This window comes from Cucumis melo, chromosome 5, assembly GCF_025177605.1.
Source record: "Cucumis melo cultivar AY chromosome 5, USDA_Cmelo_AY_1.0, whole genome shotgun sequence".
Lineage (NCBI taxonomy): Eukaryota > Viridiplantae > Streptophyta > Magnoliopsida > Cucurbitales > Cucurbitaceae > Cucumis > Cucumis melo.
Genome location: NC_066861.1, coordinates 27237316 through 27249917, shown reverse-complemented (window position 1 = coordinate 27249917; position 12602 = coordinate 27237316). Strand labels below are relative to the sequence as shown.

Sequence of the window (12602 nt, the reverse complement as noted above, 5' to 3'; positions counted from 1 at the left end):
TAAAAGTCATTAGGGGTGGCTGCAGTAGTTTTCATTAATGCCTTTCCCTATCTTTAATTAACTTCTTTTGTTTGTTCACTACAAATTAATTTGTTTTGTTGAATACACATTTTGTATTTCTTTTGACTTTATAAAATAATTTATTCTACCTTTCATCTACTTTTCTTATTATTTGTTAAAATACCTTGAATTCGTTATGTAGCATTACGAACAACATATGACAAAACTCTTGTTAACTGGTCATCAAGTTAGGGTTTAGCTGCCCCAAAAATTAAGATAATTTATTTTAATTTTGTTTAATTAGATTTAATTTATTGGACGTTATTTTGAATTCATTTAATAAAAATTATTTGATTATATAAGAATTGAAATTAATTAAATACTTGTTGGATGAATATTTAATTAATTAGAAGTTTTAGCATGGTGTTTGGTAAGATTTTGATTAAATGGAAGGTTAAGAGAATTAAGTAAAGTTGTGGATTTTTGATCTAACAAATATTTAATTAATTTCAATTCCCATATAATCAAATAATTCTTATTAAATGGATTCAAAATAATGCCCATTGAATTAAATCTAATTAAACAAAATTAAGATAATTAACTCTGAAATTATCTTAATTTTTGGAACGTTACAGTGGCCTCTGAAACTCTTTAGTTTTCACAATTAAGTACAATTTTGATTCTATAATTCTTCGAGAAGTGCGTATTTTATTCTAAAACATTCCCTCTAATAATTTTTGTTCTACCTCTGCTCGTGGATGTAGATAATACATTATTAATGAATTACATATATCTGTATGTCGATATTTACCGTCTTCGTATTTTTTTAATTGTTGATTTTGCAACATTATTATTATTATTATTTTGAGAATGAGACTTTATGAAAATGTGTTGGGTGCACTTTACTTTTCTGCATTTGAGATAGTTGTTAAAAATTTGAATTGTGACAATCTTTTTTTAGAAACAGAATTGAATTGTTTCTATTATTAATTTTTTTAATATTTAACAAAAGAGGAAGACATGGGATATTACTTGTAGCTTGGAGTTCATACAACATACCATTATTGTTACGAATCACCAATTTTTGAATGGGTAATGGATACTAAGTTGTATAGATAGAACACATGCATTTGAGAATCGTTTTAAAAGTGAAATTATAACTTTTTACCTGTCTTTTTAGTTCAACCATCGTGGTTTTCTTCAAAGGTAAAATGCATTTAGAAGAAAAAATTCAGACAACACCAACAGACTCCCCATAAATAAAGGGGAGAAGCAGATATCATCACCACAGAAACCATTGTCATTCAAGGAAGATGAAGATAATGATCTCCCAAGACTGAAAAAAGAATACAAAATCTGAGACCAAGTCAATATCAAGCCAGCGAGTGTGTTGTCGAATTACAACTCCTAGAATAGTACAAGATAGAAACACCTTGGAGTCTCCCTATCAACTTCAAAACGCACGAAAGACAAGCTTTTAATTTCAGTAAGATCTGTTAATTAAAGAAGCAATTGCCTCGCTCGAGTGCAACTCAATAAGCAAAGGGGGTTGGGACACCAAATCTTGACATCAGAGAATATTCAAACCCAAATCTTGAAGCAAGTACCTGGCAACAAGATTGTGGTTTTTATATTTATCAATTATATTATTTTAATCGATCAACGTAAGAACGTAAAAGTTTGTTGATTATAAATTTACATTAAGACAAAATAATTTAAAATGACATTTTTAAATATAATAAAATGAACTAAAATATTTTATGAAACTATAGCATGATTTTATTTTAAAAGTTTTGCCATTTCTGATACATAACAATTTACACCAAAACTTGGGGAAAATAATATTGGCACACCTAAAAGAAATAAATGAAAACTAATTTGCTAGAATAATTGGTAAGAAAATTTAGAAAAATCACCTAATAATCTCTTCTCTGCATGTTGACAAATTATCCAATTTTAATGTTAGGGGCATTTGTTGACAATTTCATTTCTTCTCTACTTGTTATTTCTCAATTTTTCTTTTTTACTGAACACCAATATCCACCTACCAAAATCACATTATATATATTAATCATATACAACACCCAATAAACACACATAATACTAAGTCCTTACAAAGAGTTTTATTTAATTTTAATTGAGTTTGTGTATACAATTACAACAAATTTACACATTATTATTTCTCTTGCAGGATAGAACCAAGCTCTTCTACAGGATCAACTCTCACAAACTCAAAAGGAAATGCAGGTCCATCCAAAGCCAAAAACCTCACTCCTTTCTCAATCAAAATTCCAGCACTTCCACACCTTGGCCTCCCTTTAATGGGCACATCCGAGGGACACCATCCTATATTATAAACTCCGAGGTCGCTCTTGTCTATCCTAAAGTATCCGGTGGCAGTGTTGTCGTATCCGAGCTTCACAAACCTCCTTCCTGTCTTTGGATCTGCCTCCCCCACTTTCCATTGAGTCCCCGTTATGCAAATGGTGAACACTTGAAACACAAACTTCAAATCTCTGCCTTCTCTGATCGTATCTTCACCCTCTCGATAAGGTGCGAGGGAGACCGCGAAACCTATTGTTAAGAATTCAATATATCGTAATCTATCGGCTTAAATAATAGTGAGCGAGTGTAGGTTCACATTTAATATTGTCTATCAACACTCTAACAAATATCATATAGCTTACTGAATCAATTTAGTTTAGTAATAGATTTAATACATACCTGTTTCTTGAGAAAGAAGTGGTACTTGCCCGACATAAAATGGGCACTGATCACCTTTTCGGGTAATTAAGGTAAGATTGCCAGCAACATCGGTGATGGCAGGCTTGATGAAATACTCGGCATCGCGCTGCAGAGGTCGGCCTTCGGTGTCGAGCACCGGAGGACCATCGAATTGGCCGGCAGTAGAGGGTATGGCCATGAAGAAGCATAGCAAGCTAAAGATGGAAAATAGTGACTTATGGAACCTCATCATCTTTTGATTCTTCAACAAGAGTGATTTAGTTTTTGTTTGAAAAATAATGATATGGTTATGGGATGCAAATGTGTAGTGCCATTTTATAGCCAACATGGAGGAGATGAAAATGACCAAAGTCTAGCTTTATCACAATTGTTATTTCTTTCATTTACTTGTACCTTAAGGCTTTTATTACTTTAAAAAAATATATTATTTATTATTTGGTAGTTTTAGAAGAGAAGAGCTCTTGACAAAATATTAAGAGATTTGGATTAGTTGGGACATGAAAGTCAATAGATGTGGATGAACTTAGATATCACCCAAATTTGTGAAAATCAATTTTGTCAAGTGATTGAAAGGGAAAATTTGTTTTTAAAATAAGTGTTTTTTTTTTTCCGATTATAACAAATGAATCAAAATATTTACAAATAAAGCAAAATGTTAATTAATGTCTTGATCTGATAAAACACCACTGTATACTACTATATCATCCATCATTAATATAAATTTATCATCCATCATTAATAAACATTGATGAAACCTATAATTGTTGATTATTGATAGACGACAAATAAATTTTTGTTAAATTTTGTAAGTATTTTCAACAACAACTTGTTATTTAAAATAATTTTTTTGAGACATTTTTAAATATAACCAAATGTATAATTCTAATTTAGTTCTGAAAACATATATTAGTCATTTAATAAAATACTTTTAATGAAGAGCACTAAATCTTAAATCAGATATTGAAATGATATAGCTATGGACAAAGAAGTTGATTATTATGGTTTTTCCTAGACGAACGAAATTAAAGGGTATAGAATTAATATGAGATGGCAACTCAACATTGATCGATTAACCAAAAAAATTTATGGGCTAAATACTATATCTATTAAAAACTTTAAGAGAATTGAAACAAAATTATTTTAAATTGTAACAAAGGTTTGATGGTGATAATTGTTGAAATTTTTGGTAATTTTAATTTTGTACACTTTTTATGCATTCAAAGGCTTAATAATTATTGTAAAAATATCACGTGCATTATATTGCTTGTTTAAGGACTAATATATATAATGGCTATAAGAGAGTGAGTTTTATTGACTATATATTAGTCCTTAAACAAGCAATATAATGCACGTGATATTTTTACCTTTTTTCTATACTATGCTGATCTGTCATATTCATCTTTGAAAATTTAAGTAGAGATAATGGAAGAAGTAAAAAAATTGCTAAAATATTAGAATGTTATAAGTAAGAAAGGTAGATTGATAAAAAATTCTTTCTATATCATTGAATTAGAGGAAAGAAGTATACACTTAAACTTCAGAAAGAAAAAAAAAAAAATCAAAACATAGTTAGATTTTAAAATATATCAAGGACTACTTCACATTATTTCCTATTATTTTAGCAAAAATAATAGAGTATCAACTCAAAAAGAAAATGAAAAACTTAAAACCATAAAAAAATATTTGCAATTTTTCACCAAAGAATTAAGCCTAAAACCACATAGTGTGCTTCTTGTCTTTTTTTTAGTACCAAAAAAATCAAGTCAATAATAAAAATATCGTAACAAAGAAAAAATCTATTAATGGTCTCAAAGACCCAAAGATAGTTTTTCAAGCTAAATTTAGTCCACAAACATTTGCTAGTATTCGTGCTAGTATTCGAAAGAGCATGCATAACTATTAAAAATTTTTGGGGTGTGATGACAATCTTTAATAACTTTTTTGCCTTTGTCTGCCGATCATACAAAAAAAGAAAACTTTGTCGGGAGAAAGAGTGTAGATGAAGGAACAAAAAAAAGTGCAGATCTATCATTCTTTAAATAAAAAAATGGACACCTTCTTAGCACCCTCATCATCCCCGTTTTATTAATGATAAAACAAGATAGTACAAGGAAGCAAAGAGAGAGAAGAGGGATAGAGATAGCCCAAACAACCCAAAAAAAGAATTACACAAAAGCATTCAAATTTAAAGCAATATTCGTGGCCGAGTAACTTGAAAAATTCTTTGATCTAGTAGTCCAGAGGCTAGTCAAAGCTTTAACATCGTCCCAAAAAACCTGAATGGATTTGACTTTTGTCATTGAAGATCCTATTGTTCCGCTCAAACCAAATATTCCAAAGGGAGAGAGCTACAGTGTTGAAGATGATAATGTTTTTGTTATATTTTTGGCTCCACTTCACATATGTGCTTGCAAAGGTATGTGGTGTTTTGTAATTGAAAGCTCCAATTAAAGAGAATGTTTATCTTCTTCCAAATGGAGATTGCAAAAGTGCAGATAATAAATAGGTGGTTTTTGTCTTCTTCTTCGCCCCTACACATAACAAACCAGTTAGGCTTCGAATAAAGGTTTGGGAGACGTCTGACAAGCTGTTCTGAAGTGATAATTCTTGAACTAATAATTGTATTAATTTAGACCTGAACTTATATATGCATGTACCAATTTAGAACCTCAATATATATGTTTTACTTGGACACACTCGTGATAGTTGATGATTTAAATTGATACATATATGAAAGTTAAAGAGTTTAAATTGATACATTTATAAGAGTTTAAGATTTAAATTGATACATATATTAGTTTAGGGTTTAAATTGATACAACCCCAAATATCTACATTTAAATTGAGATACAGTTATTAATTTAAGGTTTAAATTGATACAACCTCCAAAGTTTATATGTATAAATTGTTATTTGCCACTATAAAGCTTTTATATATTGTGTATAGAACGATGTATATATGATACGTTTATACAAAGCCATATATCCCAAACACAATTGTCCTTTTCATCTTGAAAAAATGGATCAAATTATGCATTTATGGTACAAAATTGATTCTCTTTTTGACCTTTTTATTTTGGATTACACTAGAAAACCTAAACCAATAAATCATCTTGAAAGAAGTGACTTTAAACTTTTCTGAAAAGTGAGATTTTCTTCTTTTCTTTTATTTTCTTTCTTTCTTTCTTTTCTTTCGAGTCATGAGCTTGATCATGAACCTTTATCTTCAAACTCAATACAAAATTTTATGTCAACCGAATTATATACTTATTTGTACTCTCTACAGAGACATTGAACAATATAATAATAAAAAGAATTATAGAAGGGCATAAGTCATTAGATTCACAACTGTTTAAAACACACATATATTCAATGATGCGAAACAAGGAATAACATAAGTATATATATTCTTATAAGAGCTTTTATTTCAACTTATTATTATACTACTAGTTCAATAATTCAACCAATTAGACACATTTTTTTCCCTTGCAAGAAGATTAATTAAACTATATTAATTCTTCCCTTTTAGATCTCAAGCTTTGATAAACTCAAAAGGAAAAGCATCACCATCCAAAGCCACCAGCCTCACTCCATTCTCAACCAAAATCCCAGCCCTTCCACACCTTGGCCTCCCCATCATCGCAGGACACCATACTATATTGTAAGCTCCATTGTCCCTACTGATCCCAAAGATCCCGGCAGGACCGTCCTCATCCCCGATCCCCACGAACCTTCTTCCGGTGTCAGACTCAGTTGCATCCACTCTCCATTGTGTCGATGTTGCACATGTTGACAACGCTTCAAACACAATGTTCAAACTGGTACCTTCGTCAATTATATCTTTACCTGCCTCAGTGGGCCTGAAGGTGACCGGGAGACCGATATTTGTCGAAGTAACGGGTTCCTGGCCGACGAAGAGCGGGCATGGAGCGTTACTACGACTTTTTAGGGTGAGATTGCCCCCGACATCAGTAATTGCAGGCGAGATGTAGTACTCTACACCGCGTCGCAGAGGTTGACCATTGGTGTCAAGCACTGGAGGCGATTGAGCTGTGGAAGTTATGGCCATGAAGAGGCATGCATAGCCAAAGATGGCTAGTGATTTATGTAACATCATCATCTTATTCTTCAAGTACTTGATATTTTAATATGTCTAGAAAAAAGATTGTGTTTTGTGATTATGAATGTGTGTGCTGTTGCACTATTTATAGATGTAGCTTGGAGGAAATGAAAATTGGACAAAGTCCAACGGAGCCCATCTAGTTTTTGGCATTATTACTTGTAACTTGAGCCATTTTTATTACGTAAAATACTTTGCTTTTTGTTCCTTTTTTCTAATTTATCAATCCACAAGGAAGCTAGCTTTAATGATACAAATTTGAAAGATTATAAGCAATGGAAATAAAAGTCAAATAGCTTGGGCTCAGTTTGAGGTGTAGGGTGTTCAAATAAATAGAAAAAAGATTTGTACAGTTATAAAAAGATCCAAATAAATATGTAAGTGTTTAACTTTTAAACTCATTTTAAAGAAAGTGTTTAAAAGAAAATGTATTTTTGACAAATATTTTTTTTCCAAGATCCAAACGCATAATTATTTATCCCAAGAGAAAAGATTTTTTTGAGAAAAAATTGAGGAGAGAAGGTGTGAAGAGAAAAAAGGGAAGTGGAAAAACATGAGATTGAGAATGTGGACAGATCAAAAGGAAAAAAAAAAAAATGTAAAAATAGAATATTTGACAAAATATTTATACTATAGAAAAATAAGTATAATGAATTTTATGTTCTAGTGGCTTTGTTATTGTATAAAGTATAAATAGTTTGTCAATTTTTTTGTTTTCGAAAAAACTTAGAAAGAAAATTAGATTAATTGAATTTTGTTTACTTTTCTTAGATAAAATAATTTCTCAAATATCTTAAATTCAAATTCATTTTTCGTTTTTTTTATATATTTTGTTATGTAAAATTTATAGTAAAATTACATGAAAATTAAGAATATTCATAAATAAAATAAAAAATGAAAAATAAGTCGAACAAAATACAGTATATTCAATAGATATCATGTATATTTGGTATTTATAAGCATTGCAGTTTTATGAGTTTTTAGTTATTCAACATGTATTGCAAATGAACTTAAGTATTTTAAATTAATAACAACAATAATAAAAATTTAACAACCTAATTCTACTCTTCTGTCCAAATCAAAATTTAAGGGTTGAGTTGAACCCTATTCAGAGCTTTTATGTTGCCGACCCAACTAACCCAAATTTTTATGTTAGTGTAATAAAACTCCACAGCCTAATTCTACCCATGAGTTTTTCTTTGTCCGTTATTTAAAACTAAAATAAATAGTTTTAAAAGCTTATCTTTGTTTTGAAATTTAACTATTAAACTCAAAATCTTTCGATATGAAAGACTATATAACTATATGAGAAAATACAAAAAGGGTACGTTGATATATATAATTATCTCTAACTAACCCTGTTAATATTGTGTGAACTTAGTTAGGGTTGCTAAAAGGTCACTAAAAGAGTGTTAAAAGGGTTTCCACTTATTGGTGATTGCTTAGGTACACCTATTCACCTTCAGTATCTTTCTAAAAAAAAAATTTGTTGTGTGAACTTGAGGCTAAGAATGGATTTTTCTTGAGAAGATTTTATTGAAACTTTAATGCTAATGTTGGAAAAAGTTGGACAAGAAAGTCAAATAGTTATGGATGAAGTTCGGTAATTATCACCAAATTTGAAAGCTTTTGGGGAGTTTGACCTTTTTTTTTTTTTTCTCTCATTATGATTTCACATATGCATATTCGATAGAGGGTATTTTCAAACATAGCCTAAACTTCATATGTATTAGATATATTATTGATAGATATTGATAGACTTTTATCATCGTAATTTTTATGAATGATATTGATAAACACATATCAATGATAAAATCTAAAATTTTGCAATATTATGAACAATTTCGTAATTTACAATAATTCTCCTCCAATAATAGAAGTGTTTTTAGCTGGTTGATTTTTTTTTTAAAAAATTATTGAGTAGTTTCGGGACATATTCAACCCAACTTCATTTTAAATATGTACTCAACAACCTAATTAATTTTGCAAAAATAGTAGAATATAGAGGGATCAAGAAAGTTTAACAAAAATGAGATGATATTAAATAGATAAATGAAGAAAAAGAAAAAGAAGAACTTCCTTTTGTAAATTATGTTATACTTTCAAATAAAAATTAAATCAAATCAAATGAATATATTATCAAAGAAAGAGGACTCTTATCTCGAGGGTCAAAGAGAGTTCATGTTAATTTTCACCACTCTCTTAACTCTTTTTTTCTTCTCAAACGTAACATGATCTGTTTAAGGGGTTGTTTGGCCCTTAGATTATTGAGGAGTGGAGTGGATGTAATTTAGCCCAAGGGTTATTATAATTCGAGGATTAGGATTACGATTATTATACTTATTCTCCTATTTCTCTTATGTCACTATTCTTCACTCCTTCATTTTCTTCTCTTACATTATTTCTCACTCCCACATCTCTCCTTTTATCACTAGTCCTCACTCCTCCAAGGGTTATTATATATTTCACAAATTTTAATTATGCCACAGAAAAATTCATCTAATGAATTATGTTCAAAGAAATAAATTAGAAAAAATCTACTTTGCAAAAATAATTTAGGAATATGGCTTGTTAGGAAAAATAAATTACGAAAAATATATTTGCAAAAATAACGTAGTAAAAATTACTTAGGAAAAATTCATTTAGAAAAATATCATAAAAAAATTGTGTTAAACGGTTAATGCCTAAACATAATATGAAAAATAAAATGTGTTAAAATTAGGAAAAATAGTAATTCAAAGTTTTTATCAATTTATTTCAAGTTTTCAAAAAGGAAAAAAAACAAACAAACTAGATAATCAACAACTTTTGACAATATTTGTTATAGAAATAAATAAACATAATAAAAATAAATATTGGTAATTAGGTGGGGTAAAATGAAACTATACTTGTCTTTCCCATTTAATCAAAATTTGTTTTTTTTTTTAGCTTTTATTTCTAAATAAATCAAAGGAATAATTTTCAGAAAAAATACGATTCTACTTTTTTCATTAAAAATCTATTTTATGAGAAGATTTAGCATAGAACAAAATTTTAATAACAAAATTTGTATCATAAATCTAAAGAAAAAAAAGATATGCATCATAATGCATTTTCTTAAGAAGACAATTTAGTTATAAAAAGAATGGTATCATGATAAAAGAGAAAAAATAATAAATTTCTATCATAAAAAGAATAAATTTGTATCATACTTAGGAAAAATAAAAAATCAATGATAGTTTGGCAAATGCATTCGGTATGTAGTTAAAATCATGAAAAAACTTATATAATTTTTTTTTTTAATTTTTTTTACAAAATTAACAAACTTATAACTTCCTTTAAAAATCATTTTTGAAAAAAAAACACAAAGGTAATAGTTATAAAAATCATTTTTGAAAAAAAAACACAAAGGTAATGAAAAATAACACTAGTAATTAAGTAATGAAAATGAATAATTAGTAATTAAACTTTCTCTTAAAATTATTTTTATGATATGTAATTAATGACTTCTAAAAATTGTAATTGAAGAAAAGAACATCAAGATTTAATAAAACTAGTTGAAAACAAATGTGTATTTCATGTACCATATATATACATGACAAAAAAAAAAAAAAAGTACTGAAAAACAAAGTATGAAACTCAATTTATTAAATGAACATTATAATTAACAAGATTTAATAAAATCAATAGAAGAAAATTGTGTATTTTATGTATAGTATATAGACAAAAAAAAAAAAAAAAAAAAAAGTAGTGGAAAACCCAGATTATAATAGTCTTCACTCCAAACACATCTTATAATGACATAGATCATAATGGCAGTTCCGCTCCCAAATTAGAAATGGCAGCAACTTTTCTTTTTGACACCGTCACTGGCACACCAACAACCCCCTTTCTACTCACTACCCGAGACTTTTTGCATTATCTAATAAACGAAACAATTCTATAAGAGGTATGTGGAATACTGACTCGCTTGATTAGGAGCTTAGTCCTAGAAGACTTCTGAGAGACTGAGAAATTTCTCTGTGAAATGAACTTAAAACCTCTATAGATGCTCAAATTGTTGATGCTGGCAGTGACACTCCAACATGGAAACTTAATTCTGATGGCATGTTCTCGGTTGCTTCGTAAAGAAAGCGATACCTTTAGATGATCTGGGGGGATTGCCTGTAACTGATCAGAAAATTTTCACAAACCTATGGAAATCCAGTTTGCCCAAAAAATGCAAATTCTTTATATGGGTTATTCTATATGACAACATAAATACAACCAATCAGTTTGTCAAAAGACTCCTCAATCTGTGTTCGAGGCCGAACTGGTGTGTTCTTTGTAAATGTAATGAAGAAGATAGAAGCCATCTTTTTATATCTTGCCCCTTTGCCTTTTCCGTTAACGCCTCCTAAATAGTTATGATTCTAATTTACTTTTGAAAACGTTTCAATAAAATACTTTTGATTAAAAAGTATTCATTTGTTAAGCATCAACAGAGCATTAAAAATATTTATATATAATTAAGCCGTCGTCTTAAAATCAGTTCACATATACCTATGGACAAAGAGGTTGATGCTACATTTATTAAACTTATCTATAGTATATATAATAGCATAAATGTGGAGAAACTTTATTCTTTCAATTATACCCTTGAGTTTAGAATTGTTCCAAATCACTCTTTGGTTTTATGGTAAATTCATTTTTAATTTTATTTTTCTTGTAATATATATAAGGGCTTTTAACTAGAATAACCTAAATTGCTATATGATATTAGACAATGAACCTTTCTTGCTAATATATTTCATAAAAGTCCTAAATTGGCTAACATTTTTCACAAAAGAACGAGTCAATTTACCTTATTATCCAAATTTCATTAATGTTGAATAATACTTTCCTTAATTATCAACAACCATATTTATTATATCAATTGTAACTTCCTTAAGTATTACATATATATGTGTATTTATTAATGTAATATTTATTACCTTTTGAATGATTTAAATATGGTATAAATTATTATCTTATATGGTAATAATATTTTTAATTATACTAGAAAATAAATATGTTCAATTTCATGCCCAATCAAAAGTTATTTTCTTATGATCATCAATTCCGGTGCCGACATTCTTCTCCGATTTCTATTACAAAAAAAATTTGTTCTTTCTTCTTCCCTTCTGATTTGCTTCTTGTGATATGGTTAGTCTTTTTTTTTTTTTTTTTTTTTTTTTTTTTTTTTTTTTTCTGTTTCGTATATTATTTATTCTTCCGTTTCGTAACAGATATTTTTTTTCCTTCAAAAATTTGTTCTTTCTTCTTCCGCTTCGTAACATATATTTTTTTCCTTCAAGAATTTATTATTTCTTCTTCCGTTTCGTAGCATATATTTCGGTAACATTCCTTCTATTTTGATTTTTTACACATATGCTACTGAATAATACATTTATGTTTTGTCATTTGTTATATATATACTACTATATATATTCAATAATACATATACATATTTTTTGTCATACTCTGTAACTTTTTCTTACTCAATTTATATACTACTGCGTATATTCAATAATTACACCATGTTCCGATCATCTTATTCATATTTTTGTTTAGTAAAGTTTTCCTGGACAATATATACATTTATATACCACTGTTTAATCTACTTTTATTATGTGATTTATCAGATATATACATCTTATTCATATTTATGTTCTGTGATTTATTACATTCATACTACTGCATATATTCAATAATACATAAGTTGTAGTTGAATTTCATTAT

At 28.5% G+C, this 12602-nt stretch overlaps 2 protein-coding genes across 2 annotated transcripts; both read right to left on the bottom strand.

Annotated features, from left to right (window-relative positions):
• Positions 1-2098: 2098 nt before the first annotated feature.
• Positions 2099-3092, bottom strand: LOC103495287 (kunitz type trypsin inhibitor 111-like). Its single transcript, XM_008456792.3, has 2 exons — positions 2725-3092; positions 2099-2574 (listed from the first exon to the last, which is right to left on the bottom strand). The coding sequence occupies exons 1-2, from the start codon at positions 3071-3073 to the stop codon at positions 2177-2179; spliced, it is 747 nt and encodes a 248-aa protein (XP_008455014.2). The 5' UTR covers positions 3074-3092; the 3' UTR covers positions 2099-2176.
• A 2967-nt stretch (positions 3093-6059) lies between these two features.
• On the bottom strand, positions 6060-6910 carry LOC127149419 (kunitz type trypsin inhibitor 111-like). Its single transcript, XM_051084738.1, has one exon. The coding sequence runs from the start codon at positions 6861-6863 to the stop codon at positions 6276-6278; it is 588 nt and encodes a 195-aa protein (XP_050940695.1). The 5' UTR covers positions 6864-6910; the 3' UTR covers positions 6060-6275.
• Positions 6911-12602: the final 5692 nt, after the last annotated feature.

Excerpts from the sequence above, each read along its gene's own strand:
- LOC103495287 (XM_008456792.3), bottom strand. The coding sequence starts at position 3,073 with ATGTTGGCTATAAAATGGCACTACACATTTGCATCCCATAACCATATC. Across the intron at positions 2,575-2,724 it reads ACTTCTTTCTCAAGAAACAG|GTTTCGCGGTCTCCCTCGCA; the intron begins GTATGTATTAAA and ends TCTTAACAATAG.
- LOC127149419 (XM_051084738.1), bottom strand. The coding sequence starts at position 6,863 with ATGATGATGTTACATAAATCACTAGCCATCTTTGGCTATGCATGCCTC.